Raw genomic sequence first — 16,924 nt, 5'->3', positions numbered from 1 at the left:
ACTTACAGCTATACACTAAAAGACTATGCCTTCTTCTCCCCAAGTGCTCATGAAACATTCACAAAAATTGATCATATATTAGGTTACAAGGAAAACATCAGTAAATTAGAAAATGTGAACTATTACAAACAGTTCTCTCTGACCACAATGCAATAACACCAAAATTATTGGCAAAATTAAAAAACAAAAAGGCCCATTTGTTTGGAAATTTAAAACCTTTTCCTAAATAATTGTTGGGTGAAAGGGGAAATATAAACTGAAAGTACTGAATTTCTAAAAAATATTGACAGTTAAACACTATCAGAATGTATAGAAAACATTTCAAGCAAAGAGCATGGGAAAATTCACTAAATGCACAAAATGTATTTATCAATAAAAATTTTAAAATTATAATAAATGATTGAATTCCCAACTCAAAAACAAGAAAAAGAATAAATAAACTAATAAAATAACAAAAGAAAGGAAATAAAATTAAAAGCAGAGGTAGCAATAGAAAAAAGTAGACATACTGTTTCAAAATCCTACTTTTTTCTTAAATAAAGAATTAACATAGACAAACCACTAGCTAACTTGATCAAGAAAAAAAGAGCAAAGTGCAAATATAAAACTAAAAAATGTCAAAGCAGAAAACATTAAAACAAGAAACTGTTTAAAAATCATAAGAAATCAAAGGCCTACATACAAGTAAATTTGAAAAGCTAGATAGAAAGGACAATATTCTAGGGAAATACAGATTACCAAATTTGACCATACTGGAGACAGAGTGCTGCACATGACAACTTTATAGAAGAAATAGAGACCGTTATCAAGAAATTACCACCAGGGGTGCCTGGGTTGCTCAGTCGGTTAAGCATCTGCCTGTGGCTCAGGTCATGATCTTCAGGGTCATGGGACTGAGTCCATCCAGCCTGCATCTGGCTCCACACTCAATGGAGAGTCTGCTTCTCCTTCTCCCCATGCCCTTCCCCTGACTTGTGCTCTCTCTCAAAAAAATAAATAAAATCTTAAAAAAAAATTAATAAACAGAATCCAAAACCACATTAAGAATAAAACACACCATGATCAAGTAGGAGTCATTTGAGTGATTTACGGTTGATTCAATGTTAGGAAATCCATTAACATAACATATAATAGATTTCAGAGGAAAAAAAAATCACAGGATTATCTCTATAGATGCTGAAAAAGCCTGCATCAATATTCAACACTTTTTCTAATTTCTATTAAATACACAAAAATGTAAAACAATAAATAATTTTTTAACATGGTAAATTTATATACTCTATTCTCAAGACTAGCACCTTAATGGAGATGCTAATGGCATTTTAAGCAAGTTCAAGAAAAGGCAAAAAAAAAACAAAAACCCTACTGTTTCCACTATCATTTACCATTATAGCAGAGGTACCATCTAATGCAACTGAACAAGAGAAATCACGAGTTATATTAATTTGTAAAAAAGTAAAAGTACCTCTAGAAAATACTTTAAAAAATCAATGAATAATAAAACTCATTTAAATAGTAAAAAAAAACAAAAAAATTCAATAAGTTATCAGGATATATAATGAACAGACCCAAGCACCCCATATGTACATGTATACAATACTGGAGCTTGCTTATTCACTTTCTTCATCCAAAAATAATACTATTTTTTCTTGATAATGACTTGTTCAGTTACCCCTCTCCCTACTAGACTATATCTTCTATGAAAAGTGACCTGAGGGCGCCTGGGTGGCTCAATCGTTAAGCATCTGCCTTCGGCTCAGGTCATGATCCCAGGGTCCTGGGATCGAGCCCCACATCGGGCTCCCTGCTCCACAGGAAGCCTGCGTTCCCTCTCGCTGTGTCTCTCTCTGTCAAATAAATAAAATCTTAAAAAAAAGAAAAGAAAAGAAAAGAAAAGTGACCTGAGCCTGTTCTCTAATTCCAGTTTTCCCTATGTCTAGCAGATAGCTGGCTAGAGTAGAGTTCCAAAAAGTCGTTTCGTGTCTGGCACTGATGTTTAATGTTTCTAACAACTATCAAATTCTTATCACTAGCAGAATCCCAATTTGTTCACTTTTCTTTTTGTGAGGTATTCAAAGAAGGAGTTCCTTTCTATATCCCAGAGGTAAATTTTAATTAGTCTAAGACAGTTATGGTGATATTATCCCCCACCCCACTAGCAGTTCATTTAAGAATGGGCATGTGATATTTCCAAGCCGGAGAAATCCACCAGGGACTTTCTAGGGTCCGTTTTTATTCCTGACAAAGAAATGCACAAGAAGAGACTTACATTTTTCTGAGTCTTGATGTGATTGTGTGAGGACATGGTGCCTAACATGATGGCAGCATTTTGAAACCATGCAGTCATGGACTGAGGGATCACCCAGGAAGAAAAGTAACCGGCCAAGGATGGCATAGCAGGAAGCTATAAAAAATATAGGCTATTGATGAAATTATAGTTACTGAATTAACCAACCAGGAACTCTGCTACTACCAGAATTCTTGTCATATGAAACACTAAACTCTCTTTTAAGTCACTTTTGTGTATAAATTATATTTTCTGCAGCTGACAGCATCTTAACAGATACATTTGTTAAATAAAGAAATGAGTGGGGAAATAATCTATAGCTTTTATAGACAGAAACAATAACAAGCTGAAGGACATAATGGTAAAGAAAGCTCCATGTATAATAGCAACAAAGATGATGACATACTTAGGAATAAATGTGCAAAATATGTATGAGGAGACACTCCTGAAAGACTTGAAAGTCTAACAAAACTAAAGGCACCTGTTCTTGCATAAGATAACTCCATGTCATAAAGATGTCAATTAAACACAATCCCAATGAAAATATCAACAAGTGTTTTTTTTAAATATTTTATTTATTTATTTGACAGAGAGAGACACAGTGAGAGAGGGAACACAAGCAGGGGGAGTGGGAGAGGGAGAAGCAGGCTTCCTGCAGAGCATGGAGCCCGATGCGGGGGCTCCATCCCAGGACCCTGGGATCATGACCTGAGCCGAAGGCAGACGCTTAACAACTGAGCCACCCAGGTGCCCCTCAACAAGTTTTTTTAAATGGAGCGAGACAAGTCGATGCTAAAGTTCAGAAGAAAGAACAAACATGCATGAATAGCCAAAAACACACTAAGATGTAAAACCTACAAAGGTGTACCAGTCCTACCAGATAAAACCACACTAGAAGCCTCCATAATTAAAACAGGGTGCTACTGCCACAAGAATACATTTACAGAACAGTATAATAGAATAGAATAGAATAGATCTAAGTAAATGTGGAAATGGTATAGGTGGCATCATAAATCACAGAAGCAAGGGTGAGCTTTTTAATAAATGTCACTGGCCCGGGTGCGTGGGTGGCTCAGTTGGTTAAGCGACTGCCTTCGGCTCAGGTCATGATCCTGGAGTCTCAGGATCGAGTCCCACATCGGGCTCCCTGCTCAGCAGGGAGTCTGATTCTCCCTCTGACCCTCTCCCCTCTCATGCTCTCTCTCTCTCTCTCAAATAAATAAAATCTTTAAAAAAAATTAAAATAAAAAAATAAATAAATGTCACTGGCCCAACTGGGCAACCATTTAGAAAAAGAATACAATTAGATTCTTATCTCCCACCACACACAAGAATTAACTCCACACTGATCAGGAAAGTCAATATTAAAAAAAAATTCATATAGAAAATAATTTAATAAATTTTTTAAAATATGGTGAATTCTTCTATACACTTAGTGTAAGGGAAGGCTTTCTAATATTGACAAAGTCCAGGGGCAATTAAAAAAATGATTAATAAATCTGACTACATAAATTTTTTCAGTTGCATGGTAAAATAAATTGCATGTCTAATTAGACTAAAATACTTGCAGCATATATCACAGATAAAGGGCTAATATCCATAATATATGAAGAACTCTTAAAATTTGGGGGAAAAAAGAACCAAAACCCTAATAGAAAAATTAGAAAAATGTATGAACACAAAATACAATCTACAAAATGGATACAAAATGGTTTTAAACATATGCGAAGATGTTATAATTTGCCATCACTCATAATTTAAGAAATGCAAATTACCCTTGAATATGATTTCTTACCTATCTGGTTGATTAAAACTTAAAAGTCTGACAACACATTCTGTTGGTGAGGCTGAGGGTGCTCTCATGTATTTCCGTAGGAATGCAAACTGCTACAACCCTTTTGGTAGGTAATTTGAAAATATCAAACAAAACTACATATTCATTGACCTTTTGATCCAGTAATCCCATTCTGGGAATTCACCCTGAACGGACACCACCAATAATATGAAAATACATATGCACATACATAGTAGCATTGTTTACAAATGCAAAATGCTGGAATCAACTTCAATGCCCAAATATAGGAGATGTGTTGAATAAACAATGGCATATCCATACAACTGAGCACAATGCAGCAATAAAAAAGCATGGACAGCATTTCTAGGAGCGGACATGGAGTGATTTCCAGGATATACTACTGTTAAGTGAAGAAAGTCAAACACAAAAGAATGCTAACTTCCATGTAAGAAAGAAGGGTAAATAAGAAAACACTCATTTTGTGAAAGTATAAACCAGAAATGAACGAGACAGGTTACCCATAGGAGGTGGGTGAGAATAAAGCAGAAAGGAGAGGGAGACTGGGAGTGGGCTGGAGAGAATGACAGTTCTCTGATGTACCTTTTTTCGGAGTCTCCTCCTGTTATAATAATTAAGTCAACAAATGTCAGACTCAATTCTTTTAAAATCACAAAATTATTACCTGGCATGATGTCTGCTATTTCTTGATTTTCAGATTCTGAATAGTTCATTTAATTCACCAAGTTTTCTATGAATCTACTATGTGTTGAGTGCTAGGCTAAGTGCTATGAAAATTGGAAAACAGATTAAGATACTGTAACCTCAAAAACCTTTTGTTCCAAATAATGTCTTATGTAGAAAACAAACCAAAATATTATGGATGTATAGAAAGCTGAAAGAAAGGCAAAAAAAGAAGCAATCTCAAAATAAAATCAGAAATTTTATGGTATGAAAAGAGTTCACTATAAGTATACATCTTAATTCTAATTCCTTTATCATTTTATGCCATAGTTTCTTCTAAAAAAGAGAAAGACATACTAGAATCATTAAACAATGTTAAGGAATGTAAGTCGTAGATATAGTCGAATATAAGAAGTAGAGAAACAGTTGCATGGGAAAGGAAGTTAGATAAATAAAAGCAACAATTTAGGAGGAAAGATTATTGATGAACTACCAGAAGAGAAGGCAAAAGAGGAGTCAAAAGGACCTTATTATCTAATAAAAAAGGCAGATCAGTTCATCAATTGAATGGGTTGCCAGACGTTGAAGAACCTGTTGTCTGCCATGACCTCTTGTAACACAAAATGCAATATATGTCTGTATAAGTAAGCCTCCCATAGTAGGGTTCTCAGTTACTTATAGCTGAGAGCATTTCCAACTGATACACAATTTGTCAACCAGATTGGATGTGACTATTTCAAACACCTTAATATAATTTTATTAACCTAAATAGTTCCATCAGTTGGAATTAAAAATAAATAAAACAAAATAAAACAATTAAAAATAAATAAAACAATAAGTAAAAACACTGTCTGTGTTTGTAGAAGCTGGAAATCCTGGGACTGCCCTCATATTCAGGAGGTTTCAAATCTGAAGGAGGAAAGGAAAAATGACCAAAAAGCTGGATCTAACAAATCCCACAGACCCTAGGGTTCTGGTTGACAAGGGACAGATGAGTTTGGAGGTCAAATAAATTCCAGCCATCTGTTCAAAAACTGGCTAAAACGTAGGTCACATATCTAGGATCAGAGCAAAAGACAAAGGAAAGCAGATGTTTGATGAAGTTATAAGACAAAACATGCGACTCTCTGGATCAGATTTTACATGTAATAAAAGTCGATGAAAACCAAATTATTTTTATTCTTTAATAATATCCTGTTTTACTCTCATGATTCTAGGGAGTTTCATTCCGAGAAATGAGACATTTATTTTTTATGTTATTAGAATCCTGGCTCTTCCTTTTATATTTTATTATCATTTAAATTCTCAATCCAAATATGCTAGATAATAACAAAATACCTGATGATTGTTTTAAACTATGGAAAATGGTTAAAATGAGACAAAGCAGAAGGTTGCTGGGTCTTACTGTGAGTTATATACTTTCTTGGATTTTTAGAAAATACTAATATATACTTAAAACTACTTGTTCCATGCTTAAAAGAATAACAGAAAGTCCAAACCTAGTAAAAATCATAAATTCAAAGAGAGATATGAATGGTAGATGATGGCACCAGGAGGAGTACTGATATTTTTGCTGTGTTAACACAGAGATTATTATTTTATTTTAAATGAGCAGAAATTGAGGAAAACCTATACCAAATCTATGGCAACATACCCATTTTTGAATCACCAATTCACATGGTTGATTATTTCTGAGATGGACACAGATGAGAGGTCCATTAGAGGGTCTCACAGTGGCCAATGGAGGCAGAAGAGCCCACTAAGCTTGCCTGTGCAAGTCTCAGAATACATGGACATCGTCGCGTTTGAAAAAATAAAACAAAGGTTACAGGGTATTCGGGCAACCAGTCTGTATCTCATGGAAGCACAGTCATCGCTGCACACAATAAGTATTGGCCTTCTAGTCTGGTACCTTCCTAGGCAAAGCTGCCCCTCACATAATCTATTCTCTAAAGAACTGGGAAGAGTTGAGTTAGGATTGGTCTTACATCCTAAATTCTCCCACCCTTTTTACATCGTTAGAAGGCAATGTAATTCTAGGAACTTCTGTTTCCTTCCCTCTAGATCACATCTTTTCTTCTAACCCTCCAATTCCAGACAATCATCAACTATTTTTCTCCCTTGTTGGCCTTTACACCATATTTGACCTTATAAATAATGTTACACTGTAAAACAGAGCCTCTATCAACCCAGAAAATAGTCACCCAGGAAGTTTGTGTACATATAACTCATTATAACACAGAAGAATAAACCAAAATGGCTATCAGACAAATTCCGTGTCTAAGAGTCAGTACTGTCCTACATTTATTTTCTATACACTTCTGAATTATCGAATTCTGACAACTGATTAGAAACAGCAAATTACATAGCCCGCTATTTTGAAGAAGTAGAAAGACTAGAGCAGACCAGGTAACAAAACAGCTGCCTGATGCTGAAAGGGGCAAAGTCTGGTGCAGGTCTGAGTCAAAAGCCTTCACGCTGGTCAGTCTTCGGCACAAATGAAATACCACTTGTTACTGCTCTGGGGAGTTAGCATCATAAACTCTGAAAATTGGGAAGGACCCGAGAAATCTAGTCACGTCTCTTCCCGTTGTAGGAGCTTCTCCTACCTTATCCTACAGTGATGATCCCGTCACTGTATGAACACAAGGACTGCCTCATTGCCTATAAGGAAGCCCTTTCCATTTTGTAAAACGTTTTTTAGAAAGTTTATTCTTGAAAAGTAAAAAACCGCTTCTCTGTAACTTTAATTTCTTGATTCTGATTCATTTATTCAACTAGCACTTACAGAGTAACTACTCTGTGTAGTAGACAGTGTTTCCATAAAGATAAAACACAACAGCCCTTCATCCATCTATACAAAGACATGAACACAAATAAAAACAAAGCACCAACTGCCTGCCTGCCTGCCTCCCTTCCTTCCTTCCTTCCTTCCATGGCCTTCCTTTCTTCATTCCCAAGTCTCAGTACCACTTACCTGAATCACACCTCCCAAGAAGGAAACAGCTGCAGCTACACCAATCCTTTGCAGCTCGAAGTCCGATAAACCCAGTGTGCTTGTGTTACTCTGTGTGGTGAGGTTCTGGCTGCTCAGAGGGACCAGCCGTTCCACTGCGTTGGCTGATATTAAGGATGTCAAAGCGAAGGTGCCTAAAAGGGGGTGGGGGTGGGGGGAATCTTCTGTTAGTAACGGACTCAATGATAATGGTTGGATTCCACCATTAAAGTTGAATCCATGGTGTAAAACCAAATAGATCTACTGGAAACATTCTTTTTTTTTTTTTTTTTTTTAAAGATTTTATTTATTTATTTGAGAGAGAGAGAATGAGAGATAGAGAGCACGAGAGGGAAGAGGGTCAAAGGGAGAAGCAGACTCCCTGCTGAGCAGGGAGCCCAACGTGGGACTCGATCCCGGGACTCCAGGATCATGACCTGAGCCGAAGGCAGTCGCTTAACCAACTGAGCCACCCAGGCGCCCTACTGGAAACATTCTTATCAGCCCCCTGACTCATCCACCCTTCACTCCACTCCAGGCAAGAAGCAGAAACTTTCCTACATATACACATATTCTTTCAACACACAGCCACACCCAGCTACTTGCTCTTCCCAGGCCATACGTACATTTTCCCACCTCTCTGCAGACCTGCACAGAGAATATCTTCAGGGCAGGGATTCAGATTACATCTTAGACTCGAATGCAAGTCCTCTATTTATCAATAATGTGACTTAAAGCACATTACCCTGAGTCTGCATTACTTCATCTGTAAGCTGGGCATAATTAATACCTACCTTTCAGGGTTTGGGGAAAATATAAAGGAGATGATAATTATGATAACCTCAGTAGGCTCAGTGGTTAACTGTGAACTCTTCCACTTCAATATTAGCTCTGTACGCTCATTTCAGACTTCTGACTTCTAAAACTATAGATAATAAATTTATCTTGTTTCAAGCCACTAAGCTCCTGGTAACTTGTTACATCAGAAATAGGAAACCAATGCAATCAATAACATAAACTGACCACTGAAGAAATAAGACACATACTTAGAGGTGAGATCTTAAGCACACAAAATAAATAGAAATGCCTATATGGATATTTCTAGTTAAAAGTATTTTTTATCATTATTACCTAATATTTAAGATTAGGGTATCATTTTTATAATAATAATAACTTACTAAATCTTATACAGCAAGTACTAAATTAGACACTATACATCAACTATCTCATCTAATTTTCATTACAATCATATGAATTTTTTTTATTTCACTCTACAGAAAGCAGCAAATAGACCTTTAAAATGTTGTCCAAGGTCATGCAGATAGCAAACAACAAATAAGACATACACCCAGAACCATTTAACTCTACAACCCAGGTTTTTAACCAGCTTGCTCTATTATCAGACTACCTGTGAAAGTTCAGATTTTCTTTAGTAATGCATAGGTAGGCAAGGTAAGAGTATACTGATTAAAGGGCATGATGGATTCCAGCTTGGAAGAAACCTGAAAGATCATTTAGTCCAAGTATCAATTACATAAAAAAATGTTTTTCAATGTTTGAGTAACTAAATTCAGTAGTTTTTTCTTTCCCTCAAAGAGCTTACCTTCTCTCATTTCATTGTAAATTCAGAATATACGCCCTTCGCTTATGACCTTTTTACAACTTAAAAATGCAAAGAATCTCTAAAACAACCTTGATTACATAATAATATAGCAATAAGCCACAGTACATATTGAATAACTGAGGCACAGAGAGTTAAATGTCCTGCTCTAATATTTGCTGAGGTTTTCAGAAGTAAAGTTAGAATTGCTTTAGAAATGTAATCAGTAACTAATGAGCACTTCCTTTTTTTTTTTAAGATTTATTTATTTATTTTAGGAAGAGTGAGAGCACGTGCACAAGAGCATGGAGGGGAGGGACTGAGGGAGAGGGAGAGAGTGTCTTAAGCAGTCTCCACGCTCAGTGTGGAGCCCGATGTGGGGCTTCATCTCATGATCTTGAGATCACAACCTGAGCTGAAACCAAGAGTCAGAAGCTTAACCAAATGTGCCACTCAGGTGCCCCCCTAATGAGCACTTCTGAGTCCCTTTCATTAGTAACATGAGAAGCATAAACATAGACAGAAATTATTACCTGTGGCAACATGACGTCCCATTCCAAATATGGCATAAATGATGGCTGGAAACAGAGACCCATATAAACCAAACACTGGGTGCACAGATGAGAGAATCGCGAAGGCCAACCCTGTCAAGCAGACCCAGGTAATTAGGACCATCTTATAACTCCAAGACACAGTCCACTACAAAGTAGAATGGATATTGATTTTTTTAATGACAAAAGGAACTATGACTTAATTATTCTAATTAATTATTGCTCAGTGAGATTCTAGCATTACTATCCCTAAGTAACAGGAAATTCCCTCATATAGTTCATATTTAAATTTCAATTCTAAAAACCATGACTTTGGGACCACTACCTTTCCTCTTGATTACAGAGATGTCTACAAGAAAACGTGAGTTCAGAGAGTCTTCCTGGTAAAAGCGATCACATCATAAGCAAAATATCTCCACACATGCTTCGAGAAGCATTTCTACATTTTTTGTGTATCATTTTATCGGTGCAGCATCATCTGTGGGATAGGCAGCACTCACAGCATCACTGCTGACAAGATGAAAAGGTCAGGAAGAAGGGGTAAGAAGGACACGCACTCCAGGCCGCCTGGCCAGCAGCTGACTGGCCAAGCTCAGACCGTATCACAACAGCGGGGCGACGTGTGAACCCAGGCACTTCCCATCTTGGACCCCAGCCTGTTTCAGATATAGTTTCTTAGAGTGAAAAAAAAAATCAACTTTGTTTATTCAAAGAGTAGGTAAAGAGTAACTCATAACTGTTCATTTTTATTCCTCATCGATACTACTGTCTATATAGTTTGTATGTTACATACACACAGAAGATTTTCTTAGATATGTCTACATGATCACTAGTGGTCTAAATGTGACCAAAATGCATGTGAGTACGAGCTCATTAAAGTGATCTTGCTTGTGGCTGGTCCTTGGCATTAAATGGCTAGTTCAGCTAGGTTCTGATATGTTCATTCAAGTCTACACAACTTATTGATAGGCATTTGATTGAACATAATGCACTTTAGAAGGTACAAAGAGACTTGAGGAAGGAGGCAGCATTAGAATCTAGACTACCTGAATATGAGGTTAATTCATTATCCACACTATGGAGCCTGACAATATGGTTCCAAGATCAATACTTTTTTACTGTTTAACTTTTACTGTTTTAAAATTAAGTTTAGGGGCGCCTGGGTGGCTCAGTCAGTTAAGTGTCTGCCTTTGGCTCAGGTCATGACTCTGGGGTCCTGGGATCGAACCTCACATCAAGCCCCGCATCAGGCTCCCTGCTGAGCAGTGAGTTTGCTTCTCCCTCTCCCTCTACCCCTCCCCCCTCTCGTGCTCTCTCTCTCTTTCTCAAATAAACTCTTAAGTTTAATTTCTTTTTAAAGAAATAAACAGTAGTTATACATCAAATATTTTTTTCCGAACACAAGACACTTTAGCTTTAATTAAAATACATAAAATGTCTACCAATGACCATCCCTTCTTTATTTTTAAAAACCCATCTGTTCTGCGTGGAGCACTGGATGTTATACACAAACAATGAATCATGGAACACTACATCAAAAACTAATGATGTAATGTATGGTGATTAACATAACAATAAAAAATAAAAAATAAATTTAAAAAACCCATCTGGATTGCTATTTACTTACAACGTATTCCTAAATGTCCAGTGAAAATGAATAAAAAGTGATTCTAGAAGGTTCAGTGGCAGAGGCTGCTCTAGAATTTCATACATGCAGGATGACAGGCAGCATTCTGGTTGTTAGGAAGGACGATGTCACGTGTCCCCCTGCCCCACCAACAAGCCCCTCCTAGCATTTATAGATTATGCGACTTTGTAAAAATTGTACATTATATCAGTCACACAGAAAGCTAGAAAATAACTTTTCCCTTTCATTTTCAGGATGAGTTACCTGAAAAAACTACCTATCAAGAGACAGAATACTGAGTGTTTCCAGGCAAGAAAAAAATGTGGTCCACATTTCAGAGGATCACCTAGATCTACTAAATCAATGATGGGGGCAAAGGAAAATTGCATGCAGGATCTTTAACAAAAGCATCTTGGATGAATTATATGCACACTAAATTTTGATAAATGTGATAAATATCAACAGGATAGGAGTTGCCCTATCTGGCTACATTTTTATTCTATCTGCAGCAGACAATGTATAGACGGAGCTAGAAGCAGTAAGACCCTCACCTCTTTTTTTTTTTTTAAAGATTTTATTTATTTATTTGACAGAGACAGCGAAAGCAGGAACACAAGCAGGGGGAGTGGGAGAGGGAGAAGCAGGCCTCCCGCAGAGCAGGGAGCTCGATGTGGGACTCAATTCCAGGACCCTGAGACCAGGGCCTGAGCCGAAGGCAGACCCTTAACGACTGAGCCACCCAGGCGCCCAGACCCTCACCTCTTGCCTAGTGAATAGATACCTATTTATCTGTTTGCTTTATTAACTCCTTTCTTTCTCTCCCTCCCTCTCTCCCTCTCACTCCTTCCCTCTTCCCCTCTCTCCCTCCCTCCAGTTTCCCTCCCTTTCTCTCTTTCTCCCTGTCTCTCTTTAATCCCCTGCAAAATCTATGTATAGCAAAATCCATTCAAAAACAGAATTTCTTCAGATCTCATACTTTTATCAAATTAAAATAGGAATAATCATGTAACATGTTTAACCCAAATCTTTAAGAGATCTCTAAACCTAAAAATGTAAAATAATACTTCAGTAGATTCTACAAAAACAACCTCAAAGATCAGAAATCCTGTAGACACTTCCTTCATCTCATCCGACACTGATACTGAGCTTTCCCTTTGAGCAACAGTGCCTTTCACTCTCAGCCAGAATCTGCTTCTTTGCTAAGATGACAATGAACAATGGCCAACATAAAAGAGGAATGGATGAACGCAGATAAACGGTGCTTTAAAATGTCAAATACTCTTTCCACAAATAAGAACCATAAAACCCAAGCCATCCTCCCACACACACCTCCAAAAAGCACAGAGGGCTGGATGAAGTTTTCTTATTCGGATTCTTTTATTATTCTGGGTTACAAAATAAGCCACATACATATTTTCATACACACATACTCATCCAGCTAAAATATGGTAAGTACTCCAAAAATGATGAAAATATTGACTAGTTCAAATCACTTACAAATGACCAGAATTATCTACACTCTTCTCCATATTTATGAAACACGGTATTTGATAAATTAAGAGCAGGATTACAACTCTCTAACTCTATTATTTGGGGAGGAATACTGCAAATGCTAATAAATATTTGTATTACCTAATCTAACTTAGATTAGAAGAGAAGACAACAAAAAGAAGGATCGAGAAATAAACACAAAACAAGTATCAGGCCAAAGGGTGCCAAAAGGGGACAGGAAGGAAACAGAGAGCAAAGGGGAAAGGGAGAGAGAGAGAGAAAAAGAGAGAGAGAGACAGAGAGAGATTGGAGGAAGCCCAAACCTTAAGGTCTCTAGATAATTTTTAAAGATCAAAAACCATAAATTGGTAATGCAAGTCTGATATAACCACAAAAGAATGGTCACTTTCTGAAGGCTTTGAAAGATGCAGTTTTTAAGAAAACATGTTTTGTAGGTGAGGTAATGGCTATTAGAGAACAGAAACAGAACAGACTCTTTATTCCAGCATCAATACCATCAGTAGCTTCAGGGCTTGTGAACACCCCCAGACCATGGAGGGGCCCTGAGCACGAAGTCAAACATTTCCCACCATTCCCCTTGCCCCTAAACCCCAGGCCGGTTGCAGGGCGAATGACTTCCCTAAACACAGTGCCTGACCCCTAAGGGAGAAGGAGCACCCAGGCGAGTAGATCGCTCTGAGTCTCTGCCTCTGCTCCTACTATAATCTCTTGGTTGAAACGGCTAGAAAGCCACACAGTCACTACCAGTGAGAAAGAGAACTGTTTATCACAGAGAAGACGATATTCAATACTTTAAAATACAGATTTTTATTTCCGTGTCAGCCGTTTTATCTGGATTTACATGATAGCAATTGTTCAGAAAAATCAAAGGAAACTGGAATTGCAAAAGATCATGTCTAGACATTAAGTAATGTGTTAGAAGTTGGGGATCTGGTGCTGGAGTTACACGTGGAGAGCCACTCTGTTGGAGACTCCATGTTCTGTTGGCCTATTCTAAGGTTTATTCTAAGTTCTGCAGCTATTTATTCTAAGGTCAGGCAGCTAGGACTCAGAAGCACTGGTTTTACTCCCCTTAGAACCATGATCAGTCTTTTAAGACTTTGTGAATTGAGTTTCCATACGAAGTAATACAACTGAATTGTCTCATTAATCTCTCCAATTTTTAATACACAAGAAAGAAAATATTTACAAAAATATCAAGAAGGCTGAACCCAGGCTGACCGGCTCACGCAAAGACCCTGGCCTCTGCGTCCAGCCGGCAGCTAACCGAAGCTGGTGCTTGATCACTCAGCACTCTATGCAAATTAGAAAAAGGTGTCCCATGCTGGATGATCAACCCCACCTTATTTGTGACCTCTGATTGAGGAACTGCCCTTCAGAAAAGCACAGGGTAGCTTTCCCTCATCTTCTGCAAAAATGGGCAGCTTTTAGTTCGGTCAATCTCGAAAATATTCATTTCTCAAAATCATGTTAAAGCACTGTATTCAATTTGTTTTAAGTTGTCAAGCAGAAAACAAACATTACCTTTCAGTTCTGAATGCTGGGCCCACAGATGAACTGTTGCATTTGGATATGATGAAGGAGGAACTCTAGGATTTGAGATAGAAGCTAATAATCTATTCAACCAGGGGGCAGGTGGTGTTTGTCACCTGCCCCTTTGCCCCCTGGTTTTATTTTAAAACCAAAGCTGAGATTTTTTTTTTTTTAAGATTTTATTTATTTATTTGAGAGAGAGAATGAGAGAGAGAGAGCATGAGAGCGGGGAGGGTCAGAGGGAGAAGCAGACTCCCCGCCGAGCAGGGAGCCTGATGTGGGACTCCATCCCGGGACTCCGGGATCATGACCTGAGCCGAAGGCAGTCGCTTAACCAACTGGGCCACCCAGACGCCCCCAAAGCCGAGATTCTTATCCTAATAAGTCATACCACTTAATGAATTAGAGCATTATCCAAATGACACCCCCTCAGTAAAAATACTTCATAGGGAGTAAAAGCCAATAACAAAAGCTTAATTATTTCTGATAAATGCCTAGGGCCGGGCAGTGGAGGTGGCAGAGTGATGTCATGAATATTGAGGATCAGAAGTATTTTTGTGTGCATTTCAGAACTTATTCTGAGCCCAGAATTGCTAAAGATAGAAGCACTTAAAGTTCTCATTCCAAAGAGTAAGGACTAAGCACCAATAATCCCAAGAGAGTAATAGAAAGTGTTCGGAGAAAGCACTAACAATAAGACTCAAAGAAAGGAGATGAAAGATCCAATCCTGTGCTGCATTCCTTAATCACCGACTTAAGGTTCTCATGACTCGCCTTTTTAATGAAAATGAAAGAGCAGCTTGTATGGACAAAGGAAATGGAAGGCAAGGTGATCCCGAGGTACTTTTCCAGGTTAACAGTTAAAAAGGAGAAAATGCTACCTAAATGAAATAAGGTGTTAGGCGGTTCTGCTCTCCCCACCTCCCTCCCTCGCTGTCTCTTTCTCCCTCCTCTCTCCTCCCCAACTTCTCCTTTTCTCTTTCTCCATTTTTATAGCATTTTTTAAAAAAAAAGATTTTATTTATTTATTTTGGAGAGATACAGAGAGAGCACGAGCCAGGTGGAGGGGCAGAGGGAGAGGGAGAAGCAGACTCCCCACTGAGCAGGGAGCCTGATGTGGGACTCCATTCCAGGACCCTGAGATCATGACCTGAGCCAAAGGCAGACACTTAACCAACTGAAGCACCCAGGTGCCCCTCTCTTTCTCTGTTTTTTAAATAATCTCATATTTTCTGATTCAGAGAAGGTGATAGAAATATCTAAAATCAAGACATTGGCACAGTGGGAAGATAAGAAATATTGAATCACTACAACTGGCCTATCAGCTACACATTTTATTTCCTCTTCAAATGAACAGTCATTTGTCCCAAGAGTAAAAGCAGAATTGGTATATTTATAAATCCAATAATGAAAACTAACTTAAAATACGTGGCCATACACACATACACAAAGTCAGGACTCACAGTGTGGAATGTTTCTGGGCAGGTTACCGGCAGAATTTTGCATCTAACACCGAACATTTAGGTGTTATTTAGGTGCTCAAGAGAAGCAAAGCCTAGACATGCCCTCACTCCATCCATGGATTCTAGTTGGAAAACCTCTGGGTCCTTACACATCCAAGTTAATTAGTTACCACTGACTCCTACATATCACTGAGAATACTCATTTCTCAATTTTAGATAAGGCATATAACCTCCATTTGTAGAGCAAACAACATGGACAAGCACACCCAAGCTGACCAAAACCACCACCACAGCTTTAAGTCAACTGAATTCTTCTCAAGTCAGATTTCACTGCCAAGGAGATGATATGGAACACTTCAAAGCCTCAGTATTTCTGCTCCTCCGCCCCAACTCCCACAGGATGGAATCCCTGTCTACAACACGGGAATAATGTCACCACCTGCCCCCGGTGGGATAGGTCATTAGCGTCTGTGGTAAAACATTTGCTATTTTTAGCCACCCACCTCCAGTGTCCCTTCTTTTGGTAGCAAGACACCAATTTCCTTCAGGAAGTCCCTCCTGCCACCCAAAGAGCATGGGCTGAGAAAGGGCAGTTTTTTCGTGTGTGTTTGTTTGTTTGTTTGTTTGTTTTGAGAAAGGGCAGTTGACCCTTGCCCCAAGCTCTAGGTGGGGACCCATGGCTCAGCCTGGCCAATCGGAGATTTGCATTCCCTTCACCAAAGCATCTGGTTTAGAGAAGGATATGAGATGCATGTATGTTTTATGAAATTCCATTACACTTTTATTGGAACTGTTACATGAATACATAATTACTTAATAATGAATATCTAATTCTATGTATTAAAATACCTTACATAGTAATTAAAGATGGAAATGGCCT

At 38.1% G+C, this 16,924-nt stretch overlaps 1 protein-coding gene across 1 annotated transcript in view; it reads right to left on the bottom strand.

Moving 5' to 3' along the window:
* The window catches only part of SLC26A7 (solute carrier family 26 member 7), a 106,880-nt gene that overhangs the window by 69,178 nt on the left and 20,778 nt on the right, over positions 1 to 16,924 (bottom strand). Inside the window, exons 3-4 of the mRNA XM_027625318.2 lie at positions 9,892 to 10,002; positions 7,741 to 7,913 (exon numbers count right to left, since the gene is read on the bottom strand). Coding sequence (XP_027481119.2) covers positions 7,741 to 7,913; positions 9,892 to 10,002 — 284 coding nt within the window. The remainder of the gene's footprint in view (positions 1 to 7,740; positions 7,914 to 9,891; positions 10,003 to 16,924) is intronic.

Source organism: Zalophus californianus, chromosome 4 (assembly GCF_009762305.2).
Source record: "Zalophus californianus isolate mZalCal1 chromosome 4, mZalCal1.pri.v2, whole genome shotgun sequence".
In the NCBI taxonomy this organism is placed as follows: domain Eukaryota; kingdom Metazoa; phylum Chordata; class Mammalia; order Carnivora; family Otariidae; genus Zalophus; species Zalophus californianus.
The sequence above is the reverse complement of the archived record's forward strand: the minus strand, read 5'-3'. Positions and strand labels throughout refer to the sequence as shown.